At 35.0% G+C, this 26,041-nt stretch overlaps 4 protein-coding genes across 11 annotated transcripts; 1 reads left to right on the forward strand and 3 right to left on the reverse strand.

Annotated features, from left to right (window-relative positions):
- Nucleotides 1-210: 210 nt before the first annotated feature.
- hxk-1 (Phosphotransferase) lies at nt 211-7,421 on the reverse strand. 2 transcript variants are annotated; one of them, NM_001383604.2, is made up of 7 exons: nt 7,250-7,421; nt 2,207-2,300; nt 2,091-2,158; nt 1,908-2,045; nt 1,738-1,859; nt 818-1,661; nt 211-745 (listed from the first exon to the last, which is right to left on the reverse strand). In NM_001383604.2, exons 1-7 carry the CDS (start codon nt 7,346-7,348, stop codon nt 623-625), a joined length of 1,488 nt encoding a protein of 495 aa, NP_001370182.1. In that variant the 5' UTR covers nt 7,349-7,421; the 3' UTR covers nt 211-622. The 2 variants fall into 2 exon arrangements, with proteins under 2 accessions (NP_001370182.1, NP_001021106.1); NM_001025935.5 differs by lacking the exon at nt 7,250-7,421 and adding an exon at nt 2,399-2,526 and having other exon boundaries at nt 212-745.
- A 2,233-nt stretch (nt 7,422-9,654) lies between these two features.
- Nucleotides 9,655-15,308, reverse strand: rpoa-2 (DNA-directed RNA polymerase I subunit RPA2 homolog). The gene is made up of 10 exons (NM_060075.7): nt 15,121-15,308; nt 14,922-15,065; nt 13,924-14,759; nt 13,095-13,521; nt 12,740-12,865; nt 12,404-12,684; nt 11,426-12,217; nt 10,868-10,976; nt 10,619-10,816; nt 9,655-10,337 (listed from the first exon to the last, which is right to left on the reverse strand). Exons 1-10 carry the CDS (start codon nt 15,292-15,294, stop codon nt 10,041-10,043), a joined length of 3,384 nt encoding a protein of 1,127 aa, NP_492476.1. The 5' UTR covers nt 15,295-15,308; the 3' UTR covers nt 9,655-10,040.
- An 866-nt stretch (nt 15,309-16,174) lies between these two features.
- Nucleotides 16,175-18,502, forward strand: prom-1 (FBXO47 ARM repeats region domain-containing protein; the record flags this gene model as incomplete). 2 transcript variants are annotated; one of them, NM_060076.8, is made up of 10 exons in its annotated part: nt 16,175-16,305; nt 16,354-16,473; nt 16,519-16,629; nt 16,673-16,822; nt 16,869-16,996; nt 17,043-17,219; nt 17,276-17,450; nt 17,494-17,664; nt 17,714-17,853; nt 17,906-18,502. In NM_060076.8, the coding sequence occupies 10 exons, from the start codon at nt 16,179-16,181 to the stop codon at nt 18,131-18,133; spliced, it is 1,527 nt and encodes a 508-aa protein (NP_492477.2). The 2 variants fall into 2 exon arrangements, with proteins under 2 accessions (NP_492477.2, NP_001368645.1); NM_001381021.1 differs by lacking the exons at nt 16,175-16,305; nt 16,354-16,473; nt 16,519-16,629; ... (3 more) ...; nt 17,276-17,450; nt 17,494-17,664 and having other exon boundaries at nt 17,734-17,853; nt 17,906-18,133.
- Nucleotides 18,476-22,774, reverse strand: phac-1 (Phosphatase and actin regulator 2; the record flags this gene model as incomplete). Of its 6 annotated transcripts, none has more annotated exons than NM_001430669.1 (9): nt 18,476-18,952; nt 19,020-19,234; nt 19,283-19,406; nt 19,841-19,979; nt 20,073-20,710; nt 21,293-21,356; nt 22,159-22,295; nt 22,388-22,595; nt 22,693-22,774. In NM_001430669.1, the coding sequence occupies 8 exons, from the start codon at nt 22,591-22,593 to the stop codon at nt 18,940-18,942; spliced, it is 1,536 nt and encodes a 511-aa protein (NP_001417603.1). The 6 variants fall into 6 exon arrangements, with proteins under 6 accessions (NP_001417603.1, NP_492478.2, NP_001417604.1 ...); NM_060077.7 differs by having other exon boundaries at nt 18,485-18,952; nt 19,283-19,397; nt 22,693-22,767; NM_001430670.1 differs by having other exon boundaries at nt 18,529-18,952; nt 19,283-19,397; nt 22,159-22,304; nt 22,693-22,767.
- Nucleotides 22,775-26,041: the final 3,267 nt, after the last annotated feature.

Genomic DNA, 26,041 nt, shown 5'->3' on the forward strand with positions numbered 1-26,041 from the left:
ATGGGGGATCCACGCGTGGAATATGACGATCAGACGGTCAGAGATGTGTGCTACATTTGGCATTTGGACATATATCTAGAACCCTGCTGAATTTTTATCAATTTTTTGTTGCATTCTAACATTGTAAGCGTACGCCAAGTGTCATCCGTTCTTTTTTGAAAATTCGATCACCTTTGTTTTTTTTGAGTAATTGAACATATAACATTAAAATACATTAAACGTATTTTATACACAAATTTTCGGTAAAGGATGATCACTGATAAGTAATATATATAAAAATTCCAATCACTATTTCAGAAAATGAATAACTTAAGATATATAAATCAATTGGCAATCCATTGTGGATTTTGTTATTTCTATTTGGTTGTAGAAGGGAGGTTAGTGGTTTATACGTTTGATGAAGAAAGGAGTTAGTAAGGGAGGATGCATGGGTGCTCTAAATTGGTACAGTTATGCCTAGAAATTGGAGAATGTTTTAAAAAATAAGAAAAAAGTATATCCCGTATTCGAATCTATTGGAAGTTTGTTTCAAGTGTGGGCGGGGCCTAGGTGAGGGATAAAGCTCGATGAAATGGGTGAAAGTGACAGAAAGCGAATTTTAAACAGATGAGAATCGACGAGACTACTGATTGGACGATGACGATGAAAGAGAAGCGGCAAGCTTTTCCTCTTTCAGTCGAGTGGCAACAGCAGCAACGAGAGCAGCTCCACGTCCAGATCCATCTTCAGAGAGCATCAATTTATACTGTAAATTAATCATTTTAGAATTCAAAATGTGAATGATTTGTGATAAAATTCATGAGTCTTCAATTTTTACCTCAATGTCTCCAACAATCAATTCTCCAATTTTGGCATCAAGAAGTGTTGGATAAGTTGGATGGAAACGATATACAGATCCATCAACTCCGACAGTCACATGTTTCTTGTTCATTCGATTGAGCAACATAGCGATTCCAGCGGCTGTCAGATGGGCAGCACGAGTTGAAATCAAACTACACACGTACGCCACATTGGCACAATCATTCGCAGTGATCATCTCAACACCAATATCCTCGAGAATTTGATAAGTCTTTTGGAATGTTCGATCATCATCCTCAAGAAGATCACTATCAATTTCCGATACAAACTTTGTTGGAAAGCAATGAGGAACCGAAATAGCATCCGAGTTTCCACCGAACAGCAATCCTTGCTTTGCCAAATCTTCGAGAACAACTCGGGCACACTCTCCCATATACATTCCGGAGATCATCTTCTCATAGAGATGTTGTCCTGGGTTGATGCTCTCACGATCCACAACTTCATCCCATTCGGTGCGAAGGAAATCGAGTGCTCCATCGTCCCCAAATGCTCCCCATTCAGTGTTGATGATCATCTCCTCCGGTGTCACACCGTGTTCATCAACGTATCCAGCCAACTTCGGGATACGATCCAAACGTTCCATGTAGCATGCATTGGTACCTGTTCCCACAATGACTCCGATTTGACAAGAGTTTTCTTGGAATGCACAAGCCATCAGTGTTCCCACTGTGTCGTTGAGCAGTGCCACTACGTCAATATCAATATCCTTTCTTCTATGGCACGCTTCGTGAAGCAAAGTGACAACATCAACACCCTCTACTCCGGATGCTTTGAATCCTTTCGTCCAGGTGACCAATTTTCCTCTGAAAGAATTATTAAATTTGAACTGGCGCTAAAATAATAGTTTTTCAGTAAAAAATGTAAGCTAGATTCCCCTACTTTGTCAATCCTTCCTGTTCACATGGAAACGAGAAAGTGAATCCGAGCGGCAACTTCTGGGCATCCTTTAAATCGTTCTCACCCATAAACTTGGCCATACAACCTGCGATATGATCGAAGAGCTGAAAAAAAAACGTTTTGACTGAGAGAAAGACAAAACAAAAACTTACAGCTTCACCGGTTCCTCGCATGATACTTTCAGGAACACGGAAGATTTTTCCAGTCATTTTTGTCTCTTTTCCTTGTAGTTTGATGTGTAGAACACGGAAATTGGTACCACCAAGATCAAGTGCAAGAAAATCGCCACTCTGAAATGGAAATTTCCAAAATCTAACAAATTATGTATTTTTTACCTCAGTTCCGTTCGGGACAGAATCAACATAGGTTGGAAGCATTTTAACAGCGACTTTCTTCGTAGAAGCTGAAAAATTTCAATTTTAAAGGCAACCATACACTCATAACAGCTTACTAGCAAGACCCTGCTCCATGCTTTTCTCCATCGATTGCATGATTCGTCGAAGCTGCTGATCGCTCAGAACAAGACGTTGGCATGCTTCCTGGATCTGTAAATTTATATATTATTTCAATCACATATTTTTTTTGAATATTATTTAAACTACAATTATTTCTCTTAATTAATCATTTTATATAGCAACCGCACCAAGTCTTTGGGTCTGGAAAGGACAAGTGGTGGTGGACGTTGCTTTTTGATGACCGCATCTGTGGCGATTCCGTTTTGTGAGTCGAGTATTGGGTGGCATACGATAGATGACATATTTTAGATAATTTCTAAAAGTATTTTAACGATGAATCAAGAAACACGAAGAAGGAAGAAGAAAAACTTGTAACGATGAGAAAAATTCAAGCGACAAAAGTGGCAATGAAAAGCTTATTTTATACTTTTTTCGACAAAAAGAACATGATGTTATCTTTTTTGCTTTATTCAGCAAAAAATAGAAAAATAGAAAGACAGTAAAAACGTCTACAAATGTGAGAGAATGATTGATGAAAAGAAAAGTTACAATAAAAAGGAACCGGCTACCGTACTCATCTGATGAAGTCGTGGTGGGACCCAAAGGGCTTTATGTCCACATTTCCTTTAAGAAATTCTTATGTAGGCATACTTTTTGTATGAATCTACAGAAATTTTCCGATTTTCTTTCGAATATAAGAATTATTGGTTTAAACTCTGTGCGCCTTGCGAAGAAAATGGCAAAATTTCTCTAATTTTCTCCGCCTCGTCTTGATTGTTCTCAGTCTACAGTAAACGTGATTAAATCAGCGTAGCTCTATCAAATATTTGCACATGTTCATTTTTTTCGTGTACATAAAAATTGAGGTCTTTCACTAGTATTATATCATCAGTAGCAGAGAACAATCAGCCGGTCACTGATGGGACGGGAAGAGGAGGAGAAGGAGGAGAATATAAGAATGTCTCGGGGGTCGCCATCTGATAACAATGCAGAAACGAAGAAGAACAAAGGCGGCTCCTCTTTTATAAGAAAAATTCAGTACCGGTCTCTTTCTTACTTAATTGAATTTTCTTGCATCCTCGAACCACAGTGTGGTCTGATTTATGAAAGCATCCGAGAAATTTCAGTGAGGAATTATGGGGGAAAACATAATAATAATCATAAAAACACCGAACATCAGATCAGCAATAACATCGTGTGGAAGTAAGTGCAGCAGCATCATCAAAGCAGACAGAGAAAAAGTGGGCGGAGTCCGGCTAAGAATCGAGAGATCAACACGTGGCGAAAAGAGCGGGCGATCAGAGAAAGTGGGGGAGAACAATATGTAGATCAAAATTAAATATTATAGGTCTGAAGACGTACAAAACGTGACTTTTCTTTTCTCCAGGAGATTGCAATTTTTTCAATTTCAAATTTCCACGGGACAGAACATTTTGCAAATGAAAACAAACTTTTTAGCAGTTGATCCACAACTTTCTGAACCTCGTAGTTAAAGGCTCACATATTGGTAGTATGGTTCTCGCCGCGAGGAAAAATTATACGGTAGCACTTTCTTTATTAATCAGGATAGGTTTAGCAGATGTCTTCGTTACTAACAAATGTTCTATTTTAATTGTCATTTTCAAAAAGATAAGTTAAATTTTCGAAAAAAAATCCGTGCAAAATTTTTGAAAATTGAGAAAATTGAGTGATTACGGTATTCGTATTTAAAAACAAAATTATACAAAATGTAGACTAAAATAATCAGACACCAAAAAGAAACTATAAGCAAACATTTTTCCATATTGTGTCCGTTTCTTAAGAACCCTTCAACTTCATCTATACAAATATGATGATTTGTCTTATCACGTCATCATATATATCTTCTTATACATTAATGAACCACGAGAGACGCAGACAAAGAGACAGTAAAAACGTGACTGTAAAGGGAAACGGAATGACGTGCATCATCTATATATGTGTCTATGTTGTAGTGCTTTGATGTCTGACGAACTGTATGACTCTCCCCCGGACAACACCCCTTGCTTCATCATAAAAACAAGTTGGCTGAATTAAAACAAGAAATCTACACTTATTTGGAAGATTGCGACGAAAATACAAAGAACAAAATATACTTGCGAATTAGGGATCTGTCAGCTTCTTCTTCTACTTATTCTTCTCTCAATTTGTCAATATTTGACATATATCACACGGGACGACAGTGTCTCGGAGCAAAAATCACTGCTGAACCGAGCGCGAAAAATTGTTTATGGGATCGATTACTTTGTGCCAGGCGGTGCAGAGGTTCACTTTGGAGAAAATTTGAAATTTGAGATTTTGGAGAATGATGTTGGGGAAAAAGTAGAACTTCCGGGGACATGATTGCTTTTTTGGAGGCGTGACGGGGGACCTTATACCCGCTTTTCATTATGGTGATCATACGAGAGGATGCTTAATGTTTTTCACAATTTTAGATCTTACTTTTTCGGTAAGAAAAAGGAACGTGAAGACCCCAAAGAAGTGCCTAATCTGGAAATTCCAAAGTGTTATCCATTTTTCCAGTCGCATCCCCGACTTCGCGTATATTTCAAAGGACGACGAAGAGCACACCAGGAAACAAGGAGGAAAAAGCGAGAGACGAGACAGGCGAGAGGCGCCCCCGGAACGCCGAATAATTTCGACGCTTAGATTTGGTTACGGTATGTAAGAATCCCCTTTAGCGTTCAAATAATGGAACTGTCTTAAATCTAGGACAAAGAGGAGCCAATAAATTTTACAAATCAAATGTAGGTTTTTTGTTGGAACTATTCAAACGCTAATTTACAAAGAACAAGTTCTCACATCAATCACTGATAAGTTGGCAATGTGCCAAAATGAGTCTTTGTCTGTAAATTGAAACAAAGAAAACTTGACAGACATGAATCTATGGACATTTTGGATGAAAAATTGATAAGACAATATGTGCATCTTGTTTTCTTAAGATAACACATTTTCAGAGAAATTCTTGATATTCACGGAGAGAAAAGTGGTATGATCATATAAGCGTTCAGTTGATCATTCGAGAGCATCCATAATTATGAATTCATTTAATTTTTCTCAATTTTCTTCTTGTTGCAAAATCAGCACAAAACACAATAAACACTCACAGAACACTCAATTTACGATTGGAAAACGTATCGAGTTGCAGTTTTTCGTATAAACATTATATTCTCCAGATATGAGTGGAATCAGAAATAACTCATTTCAAATTGAAGAGAAGTTGATGTTGATGATTACTTTGATGATTTAAAACATCACATTACGGGCACAATTATAGGACACTACAAAGTATTTTGTGTTTAGAATTGGAACATAAATGTGATGTGACTTAGAGGCAATAAAAATAAATCGGAAGAACAAAATAAAATAATTTTTCAACAGACTACACCAAGTACTTAATTATGTGGACTTGATTTCACAAGATTTGAATGTTGGAACAGTTTTTGGCAATGTAATTTTAGAGTTTCAATTGTTCACCATTATAAATTGATTTCCGAAATTATTCAAGACGCACAGTTCAAATTCAAAAATAAATCGTTGGCGAAGTTCTGAGCCACTTAGGAAAGCGGACATGTGAGGATTAAATCTTGTCGGACTGATTCCGGATCGACTAGTCGGAAACAAAGTTCTAAGGGAATTTAGATACTTTTGAATGTAGTGTATGCCACTGGAGGAGCAGAAGCTTTGAAAATCGAAATTTATCCAAAGAATTACTTGTTCAAATTTAAACGGAAATGAATGTTTAGATGGAAATTTTGCAAAAAAAAGGAACACATGCAACAGTGTGTGGATGTTCAACAAACAAAGATGGGAAAAATAAAAAAGAAAAAGTATAGCAAAAATGAATTGTCTGTGTTCTTTGGTTAGCTCTATTGTTATCTTATCAGATCGAAAAGTATTAAAGAAAAAAGTTTCTGGAACATTTTTACAAGGCTGTGTGGCAACAATAAATCTGCTTTAAAAACAGGAAAGTTAGGTAACAAAAATGAAATTCCGGCCAGAAAAATAATTTTGGAAGGAACAGGAAGGAATTTATTGACAATAGGCTATAAACATTATATTCTCCAGATATGAGTGGAATCAGAAATAACTCATTTCAAATTAAATATCAACAGGCAATAGGGTAATAATCATGATTCAATCAGAAGCTTTCACTGTTTTTCTAGATATACCCATTGTTATGGAAAACAACAGTAAAGTTTTCTTGCCTTTATAACGCATTTCTTTTTTTTTAACAAGGGAAGTGATGTGGGAAAATGTGGCTTCAAAGTTAGACAAATTACAAACAACAACTATATTTGCACAAGTGGAAAGACAAAGAGATCGCCCCCACTAAACGAATGTTCAAGAACAATATTTTTCAACGGGAGAATTGAAAACGACGGAATTTGGAAGGAAAATATGAACTGACATTTTTGTCAAAATTCCAAAAAAGGCAAAAACCAGTTTGGATTTTGTGCTAATATTCTAATGATTCTAATGAACAGAAATAGCCAAGTAGATTGAAAAAATATTTTTCAAAATTTCAAGAACAATTTGGCAGATATCCAAATTTTTGGAGAATTTGGAGAACTTTTGCATAAGCAAAGCTCTTATTCAGACCTACAAAAATTTTCTTTCAATCAGCATGAAAACTCCTGGAAAATAAAATTTTTTGTCGACTTTCAAAATTATTAACGAAAAAAATCAGTAATTGCCATTATCTGCCAAAATAATTGAATTTTTTTTTGAAAAGTATAACTAATTCATTTGATCATTTTAGTCCCACAGCAGCTAAAAAATTTCACTACAATTAAAAACAACAGGAATAGATGTAGCTTAAAATTTTGCCAACTAGTCCATATCTAAAATAAGAAGTATTTCCAAATTAATTCATTTTTATATTTCAGACATTTGCAATTTATTAATTTCTATTTAAAATTTAAGGTTTCGTCTCAAAAGTAGCTTTAAAAAGTTAGCTGAAAGTACGGTTGTCTTTTTTTGGAAAAAAAAACGATCAAAATTAAAAAAAAAAGGCGCACCATTTGATTATTGGAAACATCAATTGAATTTTGAATGCTCATCGATTTGAGCATCTCAAATCGTGGTCGTACTTTACTACATTTTCCCGTTGCTGCCATACTATTATCTCCACTTGATGACAATACTTCAATTACTTCTTCTCTCTTCTGCTCTTTTTTGTTAAGTTTTCTTCTGAAAAGCAAGCAATTTGGAATAATTATAACGGAATAAAGCAACGAGAATAACGAATGAGATGAGTCACAGAGTGAAATTTTCGGATTTAGTTCTTTGAAGGAAAGTCAAGGAAAAAGGTTATGAAAATCTGCTAAATATAAAATTTTTAGTACCTTCGACAGCATGATCCATCCTCACAAAATCTCGCAAACATATTAAAAATGAAATTGTTCATTTCAAATTAATTAAGAAATAAATTTCTTTGTTAAACTTTGAAATAAAATAAAAAGTTTTAAATAAAGTCGTGAATTTCAATCAGGATTTCATAAAATTTGAACTTTCATTGCTGTGTGGATCTTCTGCCGATTCTCGGATAATCCCCTAAAGACAATGCTTTTTCTAGAGCTACCACTGAACCGCAGGCGCGGCGACATGATGCATCGAGTAAAATTAGAAATTAATTTATTAAGATGACTCTAAGGTGCCTCAAAATTTAGGTTGCATACTGGCAAAGGGGGATGAAAACTTCCCAAAACTGAGTATGAAAAAAAAAAGAATAAGGGGAAGGTGATCATTTGAAGAGCCAGTGAGAGCTTCGAATAACATGAGGAAGATTTAAGGAATGTGTGCGCAAGTTTTTACAAAAAAAGTAGAGCTCAAACAGTTTGAAAGAACAGCAGTTTTATGGGGTTTTGGAATTTGTGCGTAATATTATGATTTTCAAAAACTGTGAACGAATGATGCAAAGTGTTAAGAAGGAAAAGGGGACCCAGAGGGGCGACGTATGACGTCATGACAAAATGGGGAAAAGCATTGCGAAATGTGATGTGCGCAGATGGGCACATCAAAATTTTAGGACCTTGTTTTTGGCACGTTCTCTATCAAAGTAGTTTACGTTAAAACAGTTCATAAAACAATTAGTATTCTTTGGATTCAAAATTTGCTTTAATTGGTTGAAGCTAAGAATAACAAAAAAAAACCGTCGAGAATGGAGAGTTTTATTATGAATTTCTACTATAAAAAAGAAATGTATAACTTATTTCCACTGTGAAATTTTATTTAAATTTTTCTCGATATTACTTTGTAGTTTTCTGAGTATTATCGTTTATTCGTGAGAAAATTTAAAGGTGCACACATCTTTTTCTTGGGTCTCGTCGCGATCAAATTCTACGCCCGAACGGTTATGGGTCAAAAAGCTCGTTGTGAGACTCTATGGAAACAATTCCTGTAACTTCTTCAATAAGAATTTAGCTGAAGATCCTAACGAAAAATGATCGTCTGAAATTTCTCAGAAGCCAAAAAATATGGAGAACGATTTTTTGAAAAATGAAAAAAATTATAAAAGCAAATATATAAACGATATTGAATCGTGGGAACAGTTTTTTTTTGCTGGAATATAAAGTATTGGTATTGATTTTGAATGAATATATTAACCGAGGTTATTGAAGATCACTCAGACGCGAACTTTTTCTCCAGAAGTACGGTACCCGGTCTCGACCCGAAATATTTTTGTTGAATTCAAAAATGTGCGTGCATTTCGAATTTAACAAAATTATGTCGTGGTGAGACCTTGGCGCGAAAAGCGCAACATTTCGCGTCTTTGTAATATATTCTGACGAAAATTGAGCAAGTGAAGGGAAGAATGACGAAATTCGTATTCCAAAGAATTTGCATCATACAATTGGGCTCCGAGATATTCAGAAGAATGATGCAAATCTTTGGGAACACTATTCGAAAATCTGGAAATCTATTTTCTATAAACTTTCTGAAGTTTCTATACTAAATTAGAGAAAAATTAAGTTGTTTCAAAGTTTAAAAAACTGCTGATTTTTGTCTTTCTCCGTGGCAACAGCCTGCAAAAAAGAGGTTTATGGCTTCTCGTCTCGAATTACACGTTTTTCGCTTTTCCATCGCCGTTTTGTTCTCAAAAAAATGCTGACATGATTTTTACACATCAAAAACGTGCCGTTCCACGTTTCTGCCGCAAAATAAAAACAGAAAAAAAGCTCTCGATGCTCCTTGAACATGCCACGTCATAACCTAGGAAGTTTTCACCCACGAAAAAAAAATGAAAAAGAAAGGCACAGAGGTATGGGGGAGCGCGGGGAAAATGGGAACATGGCCGCCAGGGGCTTATTGGAGCAGAAAGAGCACAGAGCAAGAGCAAAGAGAGAGTGGAAAAAGAGGCAGTGCGCGGAAAAACGGAAATTTAGCAAAAAAAATCAAAGAAGTGTGTGGAGAGAGGGGAAGGTTGCAGAGTGCTTAATGTGATTTACTTAAACATATAAAATGTATAACAACAACTTTATGGAATATTGAGGAACAAAAACTCAAACAAAAAACAAAACAAAAAGTGAACAATAGAAACAGAATAAATTGGATGAGGGTAAACAAAAAAGTAACAAAAATTGCTAAAATCGGCTAAAAATCAAAAATTTCAGAAAAGGTTCAACAATAAAACAACTTGCAAAGAGAAAATAACAAAAAATAGACAAAAACCGTGAGATTGTTGTAGGATAGGGGACGGAGAATATTAAAGTGTAGTGTAAAAGAAATTTTTTAAAAATCAAAGTTTAGAGAACTGCATGAAGTTTTCAGTATTTCTATTATGAAGGAAATGTTGAAAAAATAATGAAATTAACTTCCAGTTACTTTGGATGGATGTTCGATGCCCAACTTGATTTTCACATTCATTGCAGCTAACTCGGCAGTCAAATAACGGAAGACACGAGGAACTTGAAGCAGGAAAACTTGATCATCTTTATCACACGTACGACATCGTTGAGTTTCCGTGTAGTCCAATGGTTCGTCGTCTTTCCTTTTCTTTTTCAATAAATGTGATCCTGCACGACTGGACATCAACACGGACAATAGGGATCCACAACGACGACAAGCGTATGCTACGTCACGATCCGAACAGTTGAGAAGACGGTCCTGGAAATTAAAATATCAGTACAATGAAGTTAGTGTTGTCGCTTTTTCGATTTTTTTGAGTATTGAAAAATCGAAAACTACTAGTTTTCCAATTTTGTTCAAAACTTCGATTTTTCAAAAAAAAAACAGATGTAAACTTTGACCAATTTTCTTCTTTTAAGATTAACTTTTTTTTTAGTTTTCTGAACATTTTTTTCCGATTTTTCAGTTTTTTTCCCTGAAAAAAACAGAAAAATCTAAAAAATTTTCGGTGTTATTTTTAAACATAGAAATAAAAGTACCTGCAACACGAAAGATGTTCCATGTGCAATAATAGCATCTCTTTCCATTTCTCCAAATCGAATACCTCCTCCCTTTTTTCTTCCTTTTACTGGTTGATGAGTAATTGGATCAATTGGTCCAGTGGCTCTCACTTGGAATTTATCAGCAATCATATGACGAAGTCTTTGATAATAAACAATTCCAAAGAAGATTTGCATCTGTAATTATGAAAAATGTTAATTTTTCAAACGATAAATTCTAATATAAACCTCCATTTGACGTCCATCAACTCCCGAATAAAATGTTTCGTTACCGTAGTAATTATAACCTGCTTTTGTGAGTAATTCTCCAAAATGGTTGATTGCTGTGTTGTCTTCACTGAAAAATCAAAACATTGTTAAATGGAAAAAGAATCGAAAAAACGTAACTGTAACTGTTAAAAACTTTTCTAATTTTTTTAAATTTTTCTATTTTGCAAAAAAATAATTATTTTCGAATTTCCGCGAAACTGAAGGTACTGGTTAAATTGATCAGTTTTTATTTTTAATATATAATTTTAAACACTGTTAGTCTATTTTTCAGGACATTCTCCGTAAAGAAAACTTCGTCGAATCTGAAAAACAGTTGGCCCAAAAATCGATACTTCCACAAGAATGTATTATTTATTTTAACGGAAAAGTCAGAAAAATTGACAAGCCGTGTTTCAATTTGATATTTATTTGCACGGGAATTCAAAAATTAGTCGGCCCATTTTTTAAAATTAATTTTGAAAAATAATTTTAGAGATTTAGAATTATTTTCAAATTTTCAAACAGTGAATAACTTACTTGAAAACAAATGGCGATGCATCATAATTCTCTCCGTGCGTAGCTGCCGCTTTTCCAGCCATACTCTCAATCATCATACCGATTGTCATCCGAGATGGGAAACCGTGAGGATTGAAAATAATATCAGGTACCATACCGGTTTCTGAGAATGGAAGTGATTCAACAGGCCATAGGAATGAATTAATTCCTTTTTGTCCGTGTCTCGAAGCGAATTTATCACCGATAATTGGATTTCTCTCAATTCTCCATTGAATCAAAGCATGTTTTGCACCAGAATCGCCTTCTCCTTGTTCAACAATTCTCACCAAACCACAATATGCCGGTTCAGCGTAATGGAATTTATGAGTTCTGAAATCTCCAGTTTCCATATTGAATGTGACATAATACACTTCATCGAGGAAATATCGTCTTCCTGGAATCGGCAAACCATCTGGTCCAACGGTTTTGATTTCTTCTCGGGGATTTCTATAGAAAATCGTTTTTCGTTCTCTCTCGGTCACCAAATTAATTCTCTCCACTTTGATAACTGTTCCATGTGCAAAACCTCTTTGATATGATGCTTTATTGATTGTCATAGCATCTTCCATATCATATCCTGTATAGGAGATCACAGCAACACAAGCATTTGTACCCAATGGATATTCATCCATTTCGTATTTCTCATAAGCCTCCAGTTTTAGCATTGGTTGTTGTGGAAATTGTAGACGATACATTTTGTTGTCAGCACGTGAATGCCATGCATGTACGGCGGTTCCCATCGTTTGTTTACCCATTTGACATTGGTACACATTACTGGAAAAACGTTTAATTATTTTTATTTAAAGTCAAAAAGTGATGAAAACTCAATTTTCACCTATCAAGATTCAAAAGTCCCAATTTTTAGAAATTTTGCAAATTTAAAAATAATCTAATTTTTTGAAGTCATATTTTTAGACTAAATCTCCACTACTACAACTGGAAACTCTAACGAAAACTTACCGTGGTGACTGATTATGATCTGGGAAAGGAATTAAATTTCCAGCAAATGAAAATAAGCAAGAAGGATGCAATTCTTGATGCATAGTGACTCCTGGTTCAGCCTCTTCTGGATCAAGTACAACTGAGAGATAAACTTGTTCAAAAGTTCCGATATGTTCAACAGCATCCATTGCTAGATTACGTACTGGACGAATGAGACGTCCAGCGTCACTGAGAATGTAGATTCCTGGATATTGAGTTTGAATATTCTTGATATCCGTGGATCGACGAACAAGTGCAATCTGAAAAAAAAAGAAAATATAATTCATTCTTCAAAATAGTTTAGAAAAACAGTACCTCCGAAGTATAAGGAATTCTTGCATCTTTCGCAACTTTTGCACATCGTAGATATCTCTCAATTGAAGCAGCTTTAGTAATTGGAACATATCCAAGGAATCTTCCATTCATTAGAACTGGATAAAGCTGTAAATTATGATTTAAATTTGAAAATAGAGTTATTAAAGGTTATTTCATTTAAAGCTTAAAAATTGCCTGGAAATTGCAGATTGCCAATTATCGAGCTTCGTTTTTCTGCAATTTGCAACTTCCAGGCTATTTCTGAGCCCTTTTCAAATATTTCAACTGAAATAAGTGTTATTTTCATATAAGGAAATTTTTAAAATATGCTTTATACTTTAATAAATTGTTTTACCTCTTCACCTGGCGGTGCCAATGCAACAGTTTTGTGTGTATACATTCCCAATTCAGCAAGAAGCGACGGAACATTTGAATTATCAGAGAGATCAGTGACAATTCTACATGATGCAGTTACGTGATTCAATAAACCACATGGAGCTCCATCAGGAGTGTGTACAGGACAAATAAATCCCCATGCTTCTGGTCTCAATTTTCTAACATCTGTGGTTCGCATTTCCATAAAGAATGCACCACGATGAATTGCACGGAAGTGAGAAACGAAACGAAGTTGATTGATTCTTTCAGCGATAACTGAGAAACCAGATTCTTGTTGAAGAGCAAGACCGACACGAGTCACAAGATTTCCTGTTGCAAGGAAATATGCCATTCCACGAGTGATTTCACCACCAGTATGATTTCCAAGTGCTTTTAGAATAGCGGCGCTGAAAGTTAGAATGTTTATGCCAAACGGAAGATTTAAAAGTTAGAGCTCCGAAATCTGAGACTTTGCTCTTTTTTATGACCCAAAACTACCAAATAAATATTTTAATACATATGTTGGTCGTCGTTTCATTGAATTAGGTACATTTACGTAGATTTAGGTGCGTCTAAGGGTGCACAAAATTGTCGACTTACAGTTAGAAAGCTTCCGAAACAACGGAACAATACATAATAAATTACCAAATTATGCATTAAAGAGTGATAATCAAATAAAAATGTACTTTGGCAACTTTAACAAATTGGCAAAATTTGAGATTATAGCCTATTCTTCTTTGAGAAATTTTCAGAATGCTTAATTTTTAAAAAATCGGTAGTTCTAGGACATTTTTGGTAAATGAACTTACGATGTCAAAATGAAGTCCTTCCTTGAACTCATGTACTCCAATTTTCTCCTAACCATTCCAATGATATTCTCCATTCGTTCTCTCAGAATCAACAAAAGAATATGTCCTGAAACAGAGGCCTCTTGGAATTGTGGATTATCAGGTGTCTCTGGAGCACATTCTCCTTTCACAAGTGCAATGAGTTTCTGTGTCATGTACGCAAGAGTATGGAATTTCTCTTCATCACTATCCAAATGTATAAGTACACATTCCCGAATGATGAATCGACCAGCTTCAAGATCATCTTCCCATGGAGCAACTCTATCAGATACGGCTACTCTGAAACGAGAACCGATGGCTCTAATGGCGGCTTCTTGATTCAAAATTTCTTCTTCTTGACATTGAGCAAGCATATTGAGAATGCAAGATGAATAGAATTGATCTTGATTTCTTCCTCTTTTGAATCCAGCACTAATCACTGCATCATTCTTATCAGTTAAAGCCTTCACAATATACATCAACGGTACATAAAAGATTTCCCGTCTGAATTGAAGTGCTAACTGCATAGTTCCAGTGTCCAAATAATGAAGAGTCATCATTACAGCCGTATGATTTTCCTTAACACTTCTCATCATAACTCCAAATTCCGAGAACAATTTTCCTTTCTCTTTGAATGTTTTTCTGATAATTGCGATTGGAAAGTTTCTTCGATTCGCGATCAGCAATCTAATCACTTTTTCTGATCCATTTACAATGAAATATCCTCCTTTTTCGATTGGCTCTTCACCGGCAACTACAAGTTCCTTTCGAGACATTCCACGGAGATGGCAACCTTCGGATCGGAGCATAATTGGTACCTAAATATTTTGTTGTATAGTATTTTCTTTTTCTAATATTTGCTTGGAGAATTCAGAAAATGAAAATTTAACCTCGAAACAAGTATTTTATTTCTTAACTTTTAACTTTTTCGAAGGAAGGTGACCCAATTCTTACTTTCAACGCAGTATTTATAGAATTACCTTTCCCAAAATAATTTCAATAATGTCCAACCGGCTTCCGTTCACATGGACATCGATTCCAACTTTTAAATTTCCAGCATATGTCAGTCCACGTTGTCGACATTCCGCGGGAAGTAAAGGAAGAGTGTCACTGGTGAGCTTCGCCTGAAAATTGATTTTTAGAATTTTCAATATTTAAGATTGCAGATCAAATACTTACTCCGGTATCTAGCGTTGGCTTATGAAGTTGAGCCGACGTGAACTTCATTGTAACAGCATCGCCGTTTTTCAGACGGAATTTTTCTGCAGGAACAGCTTGGGCAGCAAATTGACATCCTTTTGAAACAAGAAAATCGAATGAATCGACATGATACGACGCTATGTCGCAGTCCATCGCCTGAAAACTTGAAAGTTTAAATGAATAATTTTTCGAACTAATACAAATGTTATAATAAAATGAAAACTACATATTCAAATGTATTTGATTATTAAATAAAAGATTTAGGGGTTGGCGAGCAGTAAAAATTAGAAATGGAAGAGAAGGAGCGACAGCCACTGTTCAGTTCGGCCACAATTCGAGGGGAAAAGAGAGGGAAAAGAAAAATGAAGAGTTAGATGAAAACTAGACGATAACAGCCTGAACTTGATTATTTCTCCAATGATAAAGGAATACGAAAACTTTCATGAAACAAACTCAAAATAAGTATTGGGACATATTATACGAAAAAATCGCGAAAACGCAAATATTGGTTATAAATACATTTATTATGAACTTGCAAATAAAATTTAATCAAACAAATCGATGAGAAAACCGCAGGAAGTTATCGGCCCACTAAACGAACGTATTATTCAGAAAATAACGGCGGATTTTAACAGCCATGAAGTTAAGGAAACGATTTTGAGTTTCTGCAGCAGTTTAATTTATAAGGAATAAAATTTAAATGAACAAGTGCTTCAAAATAATCGATTAAAAAAGAGGAAAGTGAAGAAAAGTTCGAAAAGAACCGAAAAATCGATCGAAGCCAAAGAACGAATTAAAGGCGCATTGCTTTTGTCATATGGGTCTCGCCACGACTTTTATGGGTACTGTAGTGGGGGTGTGTTCAAATTTCAAATCAATTCGAATTCCCGCCTAAATGCGAGTGACCTATATTTTGCCTCATTTTTTTTTGTTTTTTCTTGTTTTTTTAGTTTTTGATCATTTATGTGAAATATTTTTAATGTCAAGTTCTTTCTGGTCTATTACTTGATAATATCAAGCCATTTTCAGAATCCAAAATGGATAAATCAACACCCAGGCGGACTTACAATTTGCGGAGTGCTGATCGAACAACACAAAACAGTCCAGTTTCCAGACAAAGTCTAGAAAATCATCGCAATGCTTCAGTGTCTCTAAGAAAAAGAAGTAGTACTTCTTCACTTCAACGCATTCAATCAGAGTTTACATTTACAGATTCAGCCACAGAGGAACGATGTTCTCGTAAAAGACGAAGAACACAGCAAACACATGGATTACCTTTTTCATCGCCAGATGCTATTAATCATCAACGAGCATTTCATCTCGATGAGCACAGTAAAAAAATCACAAGTATTCTCCAACATACATTTTTAATTCCAGAAGTATGTTCAAAGCTTACTACAAGATTGTCGATTGAGGTGGAGACGTCGTATGGAAGTTTCGGTAAACTACCTTATGATGCCGTCATCCACATATTGACAAGAACACCATGTATGTGGTAAAATATATTTAACTTGTAGAATTAATTATTCAGACAATCTTCTAAGTCGCATGGTAATGACATCTTCCTGCTGGAATCAAACAATCGGAGCATATATGAGAAGTGGAGCTTTTCGTCGTCGCTGGCTGTTAGACATTGACATTGCGCCAAGTTCTAAACCATTGGATCCCTTCTTTGATATGGGTCAGTAACATCAACGATTTGTCTCAAACTTTCTTGTTAATTTCAGGAAAACTCGTGAGGTGCCTGACGATAAATTATGAATGGAAAGCGAGGCTAGATTGTCTGAAATCGTTTATGACACTGGCGTACGAGTCAGGTGCTCTGATTGCCGGACTTGGCAAGATGATTCATGCGGTACTATTCGTTATGCCTTGATTATTTTGAAAAATTAATTTATCAGTTCACAAATCGCCCAGACGAAGACATTGTATTGGAGCAAATTGATGACATCGTTGCCATGCTCTTGGCGCTAGTTAGTGGTCTGAAAGATGACTTGAGTGCTGTTCTTTTCACCCCCGAAACGGATCGAGAGCTGGAAGAATTAGATAATATGCCAATTCTTCGCGAAGAGATGAAGGTTTGTATCTAGGAGAACATACATATTTTCCAGTTTTAAATATTAAATATTTTCAGTTGCGGAAAAAGACATTGAATTTGTTCTTGAATAATGGATCGTCGGACCCAGCTCATGGTGTTAATAAATATTTCTTGAGCAGTTTGATGAAAGTTTTCAAAACAGCGCATAATGCACTTCCGACTGCACTTTTCTACCTTCTGTTTTCTCCGACCACAATCCAAGATGATGAAGGTTTGACATACAATTCAGTGAATAATAATTTTTGGAGTTTCAGAAGTGATTCACTGGCATCGATTGTCTTTGTTATCCGTGGTAACTTCCGAAGAAGCTGAAGAGTTAAAACCGTTATCAAGAGCAATGTGTGCTCTGATACAGTGCAGAAACTTAAAACACGTGTTGCCTTGGTCAAAGAATACAATTTTCAATTTGATGGAAGAAATTACGAGTAAATTGGACTTCAATTATAGAATATAAGCATAAATATTCATTTTCAGCATATCCAAATCCATGGTCGATGAGCACATTTGTTGCACTTAACGTCCTGGAACCGGAGCTTGTTCCCATTGGTGTTGTTGCACGAATGAATCGTAATCACGAAGATGAAGCGGGTGATATAATTTGCACTATGAAGATGGTAAGTAAATGATTTTCTATACAAAAGTATTGTAAATTTCGTGAAATTTTAGCTTCTACATCGATGGGATATGGATGTCTATGGAGTAATGGAATCTATAATTGATACGATAAAAGCAGTGCTCAAACCATACCAACGTCGTATTCTTTTTGATCGTTGTTGGGATTGGCATCAACGAAACATTGACGAGCATCGAAATCAAATGGGACACTTTTCCGACATACGCGCCGAAATTGAGAGTCAAATTGAAGTTATGCCGGTATTGATGAAACTACTGTAATTAGTGAGAAAATTATTATATCAGTATATACATATCTTGTGTCATTCTCATGTGTATTGCCTTTTCCCCCCATTTTGTTCCTCCTTTCTACGTGTGAATGTCCCCTCAAAACATTATAGATATATTAGAGCTAGAGAAATATATTCCATTTTCAGATATTTATGATTTCTTCCCCCTTTAATTAAAACATAATCTGTTGGAAACTAATAACCATAGATGGTTTTCAAGCCATTCGGCTTTAAACGTTTCCTCCTTTTTAATAATCAAATCATTTTTCCCTTGATATATCCCCTCCATAGTGCCATCACTGTCTCTAAAATCTTGTCAAATTAAATTATCATGTGCCAAAAAAAGATTTTCTTCCATTTTACGGACGTTTGTTGATTTAAGAAGCATTACAATCAGAAGCGTTTAGTATGGTACAAAAAACGAATTCTCGATAGATTAATAGCAATAGAAGACTTGGGTCAACCGGCTAGAAACTGGTAAGTGATCTATGTGTGTTTTCACATGATTTTGAGAAAATCAATTTCAAAATGGGGTGTTGGGGGGATTGAACTGAAATATTTTCAGAGAATTATCGAGATTAGAGCAAGACAAACAAAATATATATAAATCCCAGAGAATTTCGAATGAGGGGAAGGGAGAGAGATTTTTTTTGATACTTTTCAATAGTATTAATTATTTAAACAAGAAATTAGGGGAAAATTGAAGAAAGAAGAATGGGAAAAGAAAATGAAAGAAAATATGTGTCCCGAATGAAGTGTAGTATTTGTGCATGTAAATTTACTAATTTCAATCGTGTATCACCGGTGGAATCTGAAAGTTTCAAATTTACACTATTATTTTATCAAGAAAATTTAAAAATATGAAATTTTCTACAAACCTTGTGAACACGCGGCTTTCCTCATGAACATCCATTTCAGTAGCTTTAAAATCATTTAATTCTTTTCGAATCATTGCTTTATCTGAAGGTGTCAGACGGGTCCATGGTTTATCCGTTTTACGGTCATAAACTTCCGCTTGTGTAACTTCAACATAATCCGCGAATTGAATTATTTGCTGTTCTTTTAGTTCTTTTATTGTAGGTCGGAAGCTTAGCTGAAAGTTATTAAATTTTTTTGAAATTAGAATTTCAAATAACTATACCTTTCTCAACAACAATTTTCTTTTTTCTTCCATTGCTTCGGAAGACGTCATTCCACGCCGACGCAATATATTTCTATCTTCTAATTCTTCAGGAGTTGGACGTTCGCTTAGTTTTCTGAAAATACTGACAACTTTTTATACGAAATTTGAATTTTTATGCGATGAACTTTTTATCCAGGTCTCAACGCGAAATTTTTGTTGATTGCAAGAGGGTCTGCGCCTTTAAAGAGCACTGTAATTTCAAACTATCTTTGCTGCGGAATTTTCATCGATTTTTCATAGTTTTTCTCACAATTTTGAAATTTTGTTATTATTGTGTATATATTTGAGTTTTTTAATTTAAAAAATTTTACGAAAAATCGAAAAAAAAATCCGCAGAAACGAAAGTTTGAAATTACAGTAATTTTTAAAGGCGCACACATTTTCGCAATTAACAAAAATTCGTTTTGAGCAAGTTTGACAGCAATTTTTTTTTGATTCTTCGGTTTTCTGGGCCAAACCAAAAAATTGAAAAACCGGCAGGCCTAATCTGGACAACAATTTCCAAAATTTTCTTACCGGGCCAATTTGATTGACGCCGTCTTCATTAATTTCTTTCGATCATCTGCAGTTTGTCCATTTATATCATTTTTGCACGGTGGAGCATCCAGTTTCAGAGCCATTGTATCACGACGGGCTACTTTTGAGGCAAGACCATCTGAAATATATGTTTTAATTATTGGGACAATTGGGAAACGGGGGATTACTATTTTTGTTTGAAAATTTAATTTTTATAAAGGATTTATCTTACTTCTAGGAATTGGTACATCCTCCTCTTCGTCATCATCCTCATCAGTTGAAGATCCAGGTGGTGCAACATTTGCAGCTCGACGAGCAGCAGCTGCAGCTACTGATATGGGATCATCACGATATTGTATAGGAGCATCACTATCACTGTCATCAGTGAGTTTTGATGGCAATTCAGTATCTTCCTTTGAACTTTTTCCTGTTTTACCATTAAGCCTTAATCTTGATGGTTGACCAGGTCTTCTCAGATTAGGCTTATCAGGTTGTGCAGTGAAATTTGGTTCTTTCGCTTCAATTCTTCGATATCCTTCTTTAAGCATTCGTGATGTTTGAGGACTTAGTTCACCTCGTCTATCAGCTGATCGATTCATATCTTCTTCTCCTTCACTTTCTGTACTTTGATCGTAATTTATATTCTCCTCATCTGAATCTCTATCACCAGGTGGTGGTGGTTGAATAACTAGAGATGGTGGTGGTGGTGGAGCTGTGAAAATTGCTGGATTTGCAGTTGAAGTTGATTGAATAAATTGAACACGTTGAATTTCTGAAGATGCTCCTGATGGATCCGGGGAGGGATCTTGAATTTTTGTTCGAACGATTGAAATGTGTGTTGGATCAACAATCAGTGGTTGGGGCTCCGAACTGTAAGAAAACATGTTTTAATGTAAAAAATACAGGAAATTATTTTTGATTAATATTAAAGGTACACCCAAAAAATGTCTGAAATTCAAAAAAAAAACCCCAAACGAAAAAACGGAAAAGAATCATTTTTTATTAAAAATTCAAATTTAAAAAACGTTACTTCTCAATTTCGCTCATTCTCCCTGTTTGAATTTACTCGAAAATGAGAATCCAGCTCCACCCACTCCATCTGATTGGTTGAACCATGGGCGGAGCAAATCGCTAATTGGTCATGTAGTTCTCATCATGGATTAAGTCAAAATTGAGCAATTTCGTTTTTTTAAGTTGAATTTTCAAATTTTATTTGATTTTTTCCAGTCTTCTCGAGCGATTTTTTTCGTTGTTCATTTCAGACTGTTCTGGACATTTTAATTCAAATTTACGCTGATCCGCCTATTAATATTCACCATAACGTCAAGAAAATTAAAAATTTTCAGATTTGAACGTAAAAAGCGGAAGCAGTTTCGAAAAAGAAAAGAAAACCATGAGATAAAGAAGAAGGCATACGGATATCAATTTCAAACTCTCAATGTGTTATCTCACTTTTCAGCGTGATTGGTTGATGCGGAGGAGGTCGCTGGTCGATAGGTGATCGCTTCTGAGTTGTCTGCAATAACAAGTGTTTGAGAAAATGAAAAAGAACGAGGAAAAAATATGAAAAATGAGAGCGGGGATAGAAAGAAGAGCATCTTTGTGCTCTCGGAGAGGAAACTGATAACTGATAAATTTTGAGAGTCAAAAGAGATATCCGAGAAGAAAAGAGAAAATGGGGGAAGAAAACTGTTTTTTCTCAAGGTTCACACCATCCGTTCAAGTGGGGGCTCTGGACTCCACTCGGAGAGCAAATAATATCTCTAATTGTTTACATCTCTCTATTTATTCTGTACTATTTCGTTTTTGAGGATGGTTATTGTATACCAGTGGATAAGATGACTTCTCCATCGAAAATAAAAAAATGGGAAAAATTCCTCATATTTTTTTAAAAGATTTAATTTATTTAATCTCGGAAAAAGTTGGACTTTTTAATTTTTTTTTTACAGAGGAATGAGAGTTTTGGTTTTTTTTTGTTTGATTGCGGTCAAAATAGGCCCAAGCGAACAAATTTCGTAATGAGACTTCTCAAAAAATACAGTTTTTTTTCCAAATTATCATCTTTTAGGCAACCTTTAGGTCGATAGGCAGCCAATATCCTTTGTTTTTTTTGGATGTTTATCAACATAAAATATACCGAAATCAACGAAATAACGTGAGATTTAAAAAAAATGCAATTTAATAAAATCTGCATTCGAGCGGATATGTGAAAGACAAATTTTTAGATTTTTGCAAATTTTGGCTCTTTTTTATTTTTTAAACAAAAAAATCTAAAAAATTGTTTGAGCACCCTCCAGGACGAAAAAAACTGAACATACCATTACTTCCACTCGCTTTCATTTCAGCCGAATCTTCTCTCACAATTGAAGACAATTCTGGTAATGAAGGAGAAGTTCTTGGAAAATTTGAAACCGAATTTGCACGATTTTGAGATGATGAACGCTCGCTGTCACTTCTGAAAAATCTATCGAAAAATTATATTTTTTGACACAATTTATAAAATCAAAAACTGTGAATTCGATTTGGGGTGCATATTTCTGCACTGACCTTCGCACTTTTCGTCTTAAATTTCTCCATTTCCATGGTCTAACCAGTCGGAGCCAGAATTTCGATGAAGCAAATGATATTGATTTTCGTGGCGATCGACCCGTTTTTGATTTACTTCCGCCACTTGTTGATGACGTGGCATCACTGACTGTGCTCTTTTTCACCTTTGTCACGTGTCTACTGCTCACATCTTCATTTGACGTCATTTCTGAAAAAAAAAAACATTGTTGGAGGAGTTTCCGCAGAATTATTGAAAAATTTTGATTTTTAGAAAATTTAATTTTTGAAATTAAGAAAAAACCAACGAGAAGTATGTGGCTGACCAAAAGTGAGGTCCCGGGGCTCACTTTGTGATGGATCCGATAATTTTTTGTCGGAATCTGAAAATAAGAGCGAGTTTGAGTGAGACTTTCAGAAATAATAATTCAAAAATGCCCTCGACAAGAATAGAAACAGACTGTAAATGAGCGAAATATCCAGGAAAAACACATTATTTTGAATAAAAAAGAGGAATGGGGAATTTGGCGTCTGTTTTCACTGTTGTTTGGACACAAAATGATGGAATGATTGTCGCGCGAACTTTTGCTGATGCCATTAGCATACTATCACTGAATCATCATCAGCGGCAGGCATTAATTGATTCAAAAAGCGGCGAAAAAAGAGGATTTAGGGACGGCAATTCGCATGAGAACAGTGTTAGAGAGACCAATTGGCGATGAATTATTCAAATACGGACACCAACGGAAGGAAACATAAGGTGGTATTAGTGGGCAGAAGGGAATGACAATTAGAAAGGATATTTGGATAGATCAAAGGAAACATTTAAAGATTATATGAAGCAAAAAGTGAAAGAATTTATTTTTTGCATTGTTCGCAAGGGATTCCGATGAATATGTTAAGTTACAATTAGATATCGTTGTTTTTTCAATATTTTCAAAAAAAGCTTCTCAAAAACAAGATGAAAATGTTACTTTAAAAAGAAAATCCAGTTTAAAATGTATTTAAAAAAAATAAATTTTGAATTCTCCAATTGTACAATTTGACGTGACGGTGTATGCAGAAATTTTACGGTAATGCACTATAATTGACGCGCAAAACAAAAAAACAATTATTAAAATGACATAAAATGGCAAATTCAAGGAAGCGGAAGGTCTAAATATTTTCCCGGAAACTCTCGGAAGTGTCATGAGACATGTTTTTGATTTTGAAGCGATTTTCGGAACAAGAAAAGAGTCTATCGCAAACTTTTTGTGTATTTTTTATTGCGATTCAGATCTAAAATTTATGAAAATCTGAATTAAAAATCACGAACAACGGAAAAATGGCAAAAAAAGCAACAAAAAAGGAAAAGTGGGGTTCGAGAGTGCATAATGATGGCAATCACAATTTCTTTCTCTCTCTCATCCGAGAAGGTTCCTCTTCTCGTTTCGATTAATTATGCGACGTTTGGGAGAATGAATAAAACAGAAAGATAGATAGTGAGAAGAAGACGTCTAAGAGCACAAAACGGGATGAAGAAGCTCAACGCAAACGGGAGAGAAGGAGCGGAGACCCGAGATTCTTCTTCAAGCATTTGTATGTGTGTGCGACAACGGGAATGTTAACTCTATTAGGAGACGGACACAAGGACCCAAGGACGTCTACATAGAGCTCCGAGAATTCATATTTTTCGCGCCGTTCCTAAAACTTGGAGTCTAGGAAGAAACAGAAATCTACTTGAATAAGCATGACAAAAACTTAGATTTTAGATTTTAAAATGTTCAGAGTTAACTTCTTTAATATTTCCAATAGGGCCATTAAACTGGCAAGCAACTGGACGGTTTAACCGCGCAGCATCGGCAATAATGTTTGGCCGGCCATGAAGATGAAGAAGAAATGCAAACAAAAACTGGAATAGGAACACACAAAAACGTGTGAAAAATGGGTGAAAATATGGAAGTGAGGGAGTATTGATAATACATATTTGAACATAAACCGGCTAAAAGCATTTTGTACTTCCGGTGAGAGAAAATAAGAATGAATAAATAAAACTTTACTGTAGTTGGGACTAGAAAGAGGGGTATATTTACTGTAGATGAAAACAATGAAAACTCATATAATCACATGGGACAAATTAAACATATCACCATGTCGAGACGTGCCAGGGCGCCCCTTATCCGCCTCTTGACTCACAGTCTTTCAGTTTGTAAATTGACGCATCCACCTAAAAACATATTTCTCGAAAGTTCAAAAACTTTGCAAAACCTTCTCATCTACTATGCATAAACTATTTCTCTTCTGCAGAATGACTGCATATATTGCAAATTGGTGAGTTTTTATTTAAAATGGAAAAAAGCATACTTATCCGTCATCTTCCGGAGACACACATTCTTGAATGATATACATCTGAATGTCACGTCACCGAAGAAAAGGGAAATGTGAAAAAAATATAAAGATATAAAATGCGACTGACATGATATATTACACAAGGAAATGATTTAAGACGTTCGTTTTTGCTTTTCCAACACTAAGATAATTGACCAACAACAAATTGAACATTTCAATTTTTTCTCCCTCTGACTAAAAATATACAGTTTTTTGGTTCGAAAAGGCCAAATTCTTCAAATTTGGTTTTTCCGGAAAAACCAAAAATATTAAAAATTAATTAAAAAAACAACAACCCTAGTGCAAACTCCGCTTTTTGGTTTTTGCAAAATGTAGAATTACAAATTTCTGACACGTGTCTAAGCGCGAAGCAGGCAGGCAACTTTTATCTAAGAAGAAAGCTTAAAGTTGGAGTATCGTTAGTAAGTATTTTGTAAATTACAAAATATCATTAAACACAACAAAACATTTAGATTTAAAAAGTTTTTTATTGAAAGTTTTGGTAAGCTGCCAAATTTTGGAAAGTTTTGACGTTTTCAGAACTTTCAGTATTTGAAACTATTTACCCACGTTAAGTTTTCAGAAGATTTCTGAAAAACAATTTCCTATTTCAACTAAAACATGTTCCAAGTATTCACCACAAACACTCTATTTAGTTGATCACAACGAACAATTAAGCGAATGACGGAAAAGCTTGACGAGAAGGAGAAAAAGTCACACGGATTAGTCAGTCAACAGAAAAAGAATTGTAGAAGGGATTCAGAATGTTGCTTTTTTTATTCATCAAGTACCCAAAAACTTTAAATTGTGGTTAAAAGTTCATACGAAAGATTATGTACACTTTGACATTTACAAGAAAGCTCAAAAGGTGAGGAACGCATTGAAAATTAATATGATCCATTCGTAGAGTGAAGAGGAGGATAAAGTATTAAATTTCGAGTATTGTTGTTTCTAGCAAAAGAAAGAGGCCAAACACACGACGAAAAACATTGAAATTAACAAAAGAAATAGATTGCAAGGAAATCGACAGATGGTCAAGACTTTGATATTCTGTAAATCTTTGAAACTTTGATTATCTATTTATAAAGGTGGAGGAACACTACTAATTTTTTTAATGGTGTTTTGAATCATTTAGACAAAGTTTTGGTAAATTGGGAATTATTAAAAAATTAGACTTTTCTTGCATGTTTGAAGACCGAGCATGATCAAAATATAAAAATGGTAGAACTTTTTTTTTTGGATAATTTCTAAAATTATGTTAGTTGAAAACTGAGTAATTGCCGCTTTTCG

The sequence above is a fragment of the Caenorhabditis elegans genome, chromosome I (assembly GCF_000002985.6).
Source record: "Caenorhabditis elegans chromosome I".
Classification (NCBI taxonomy): Eukaryota; Metazoa; Nematoda; class Chromadorea; order Rhabditida; family Rhabditidae; genus Caenorhabditis; species Caenorhabditis elegans.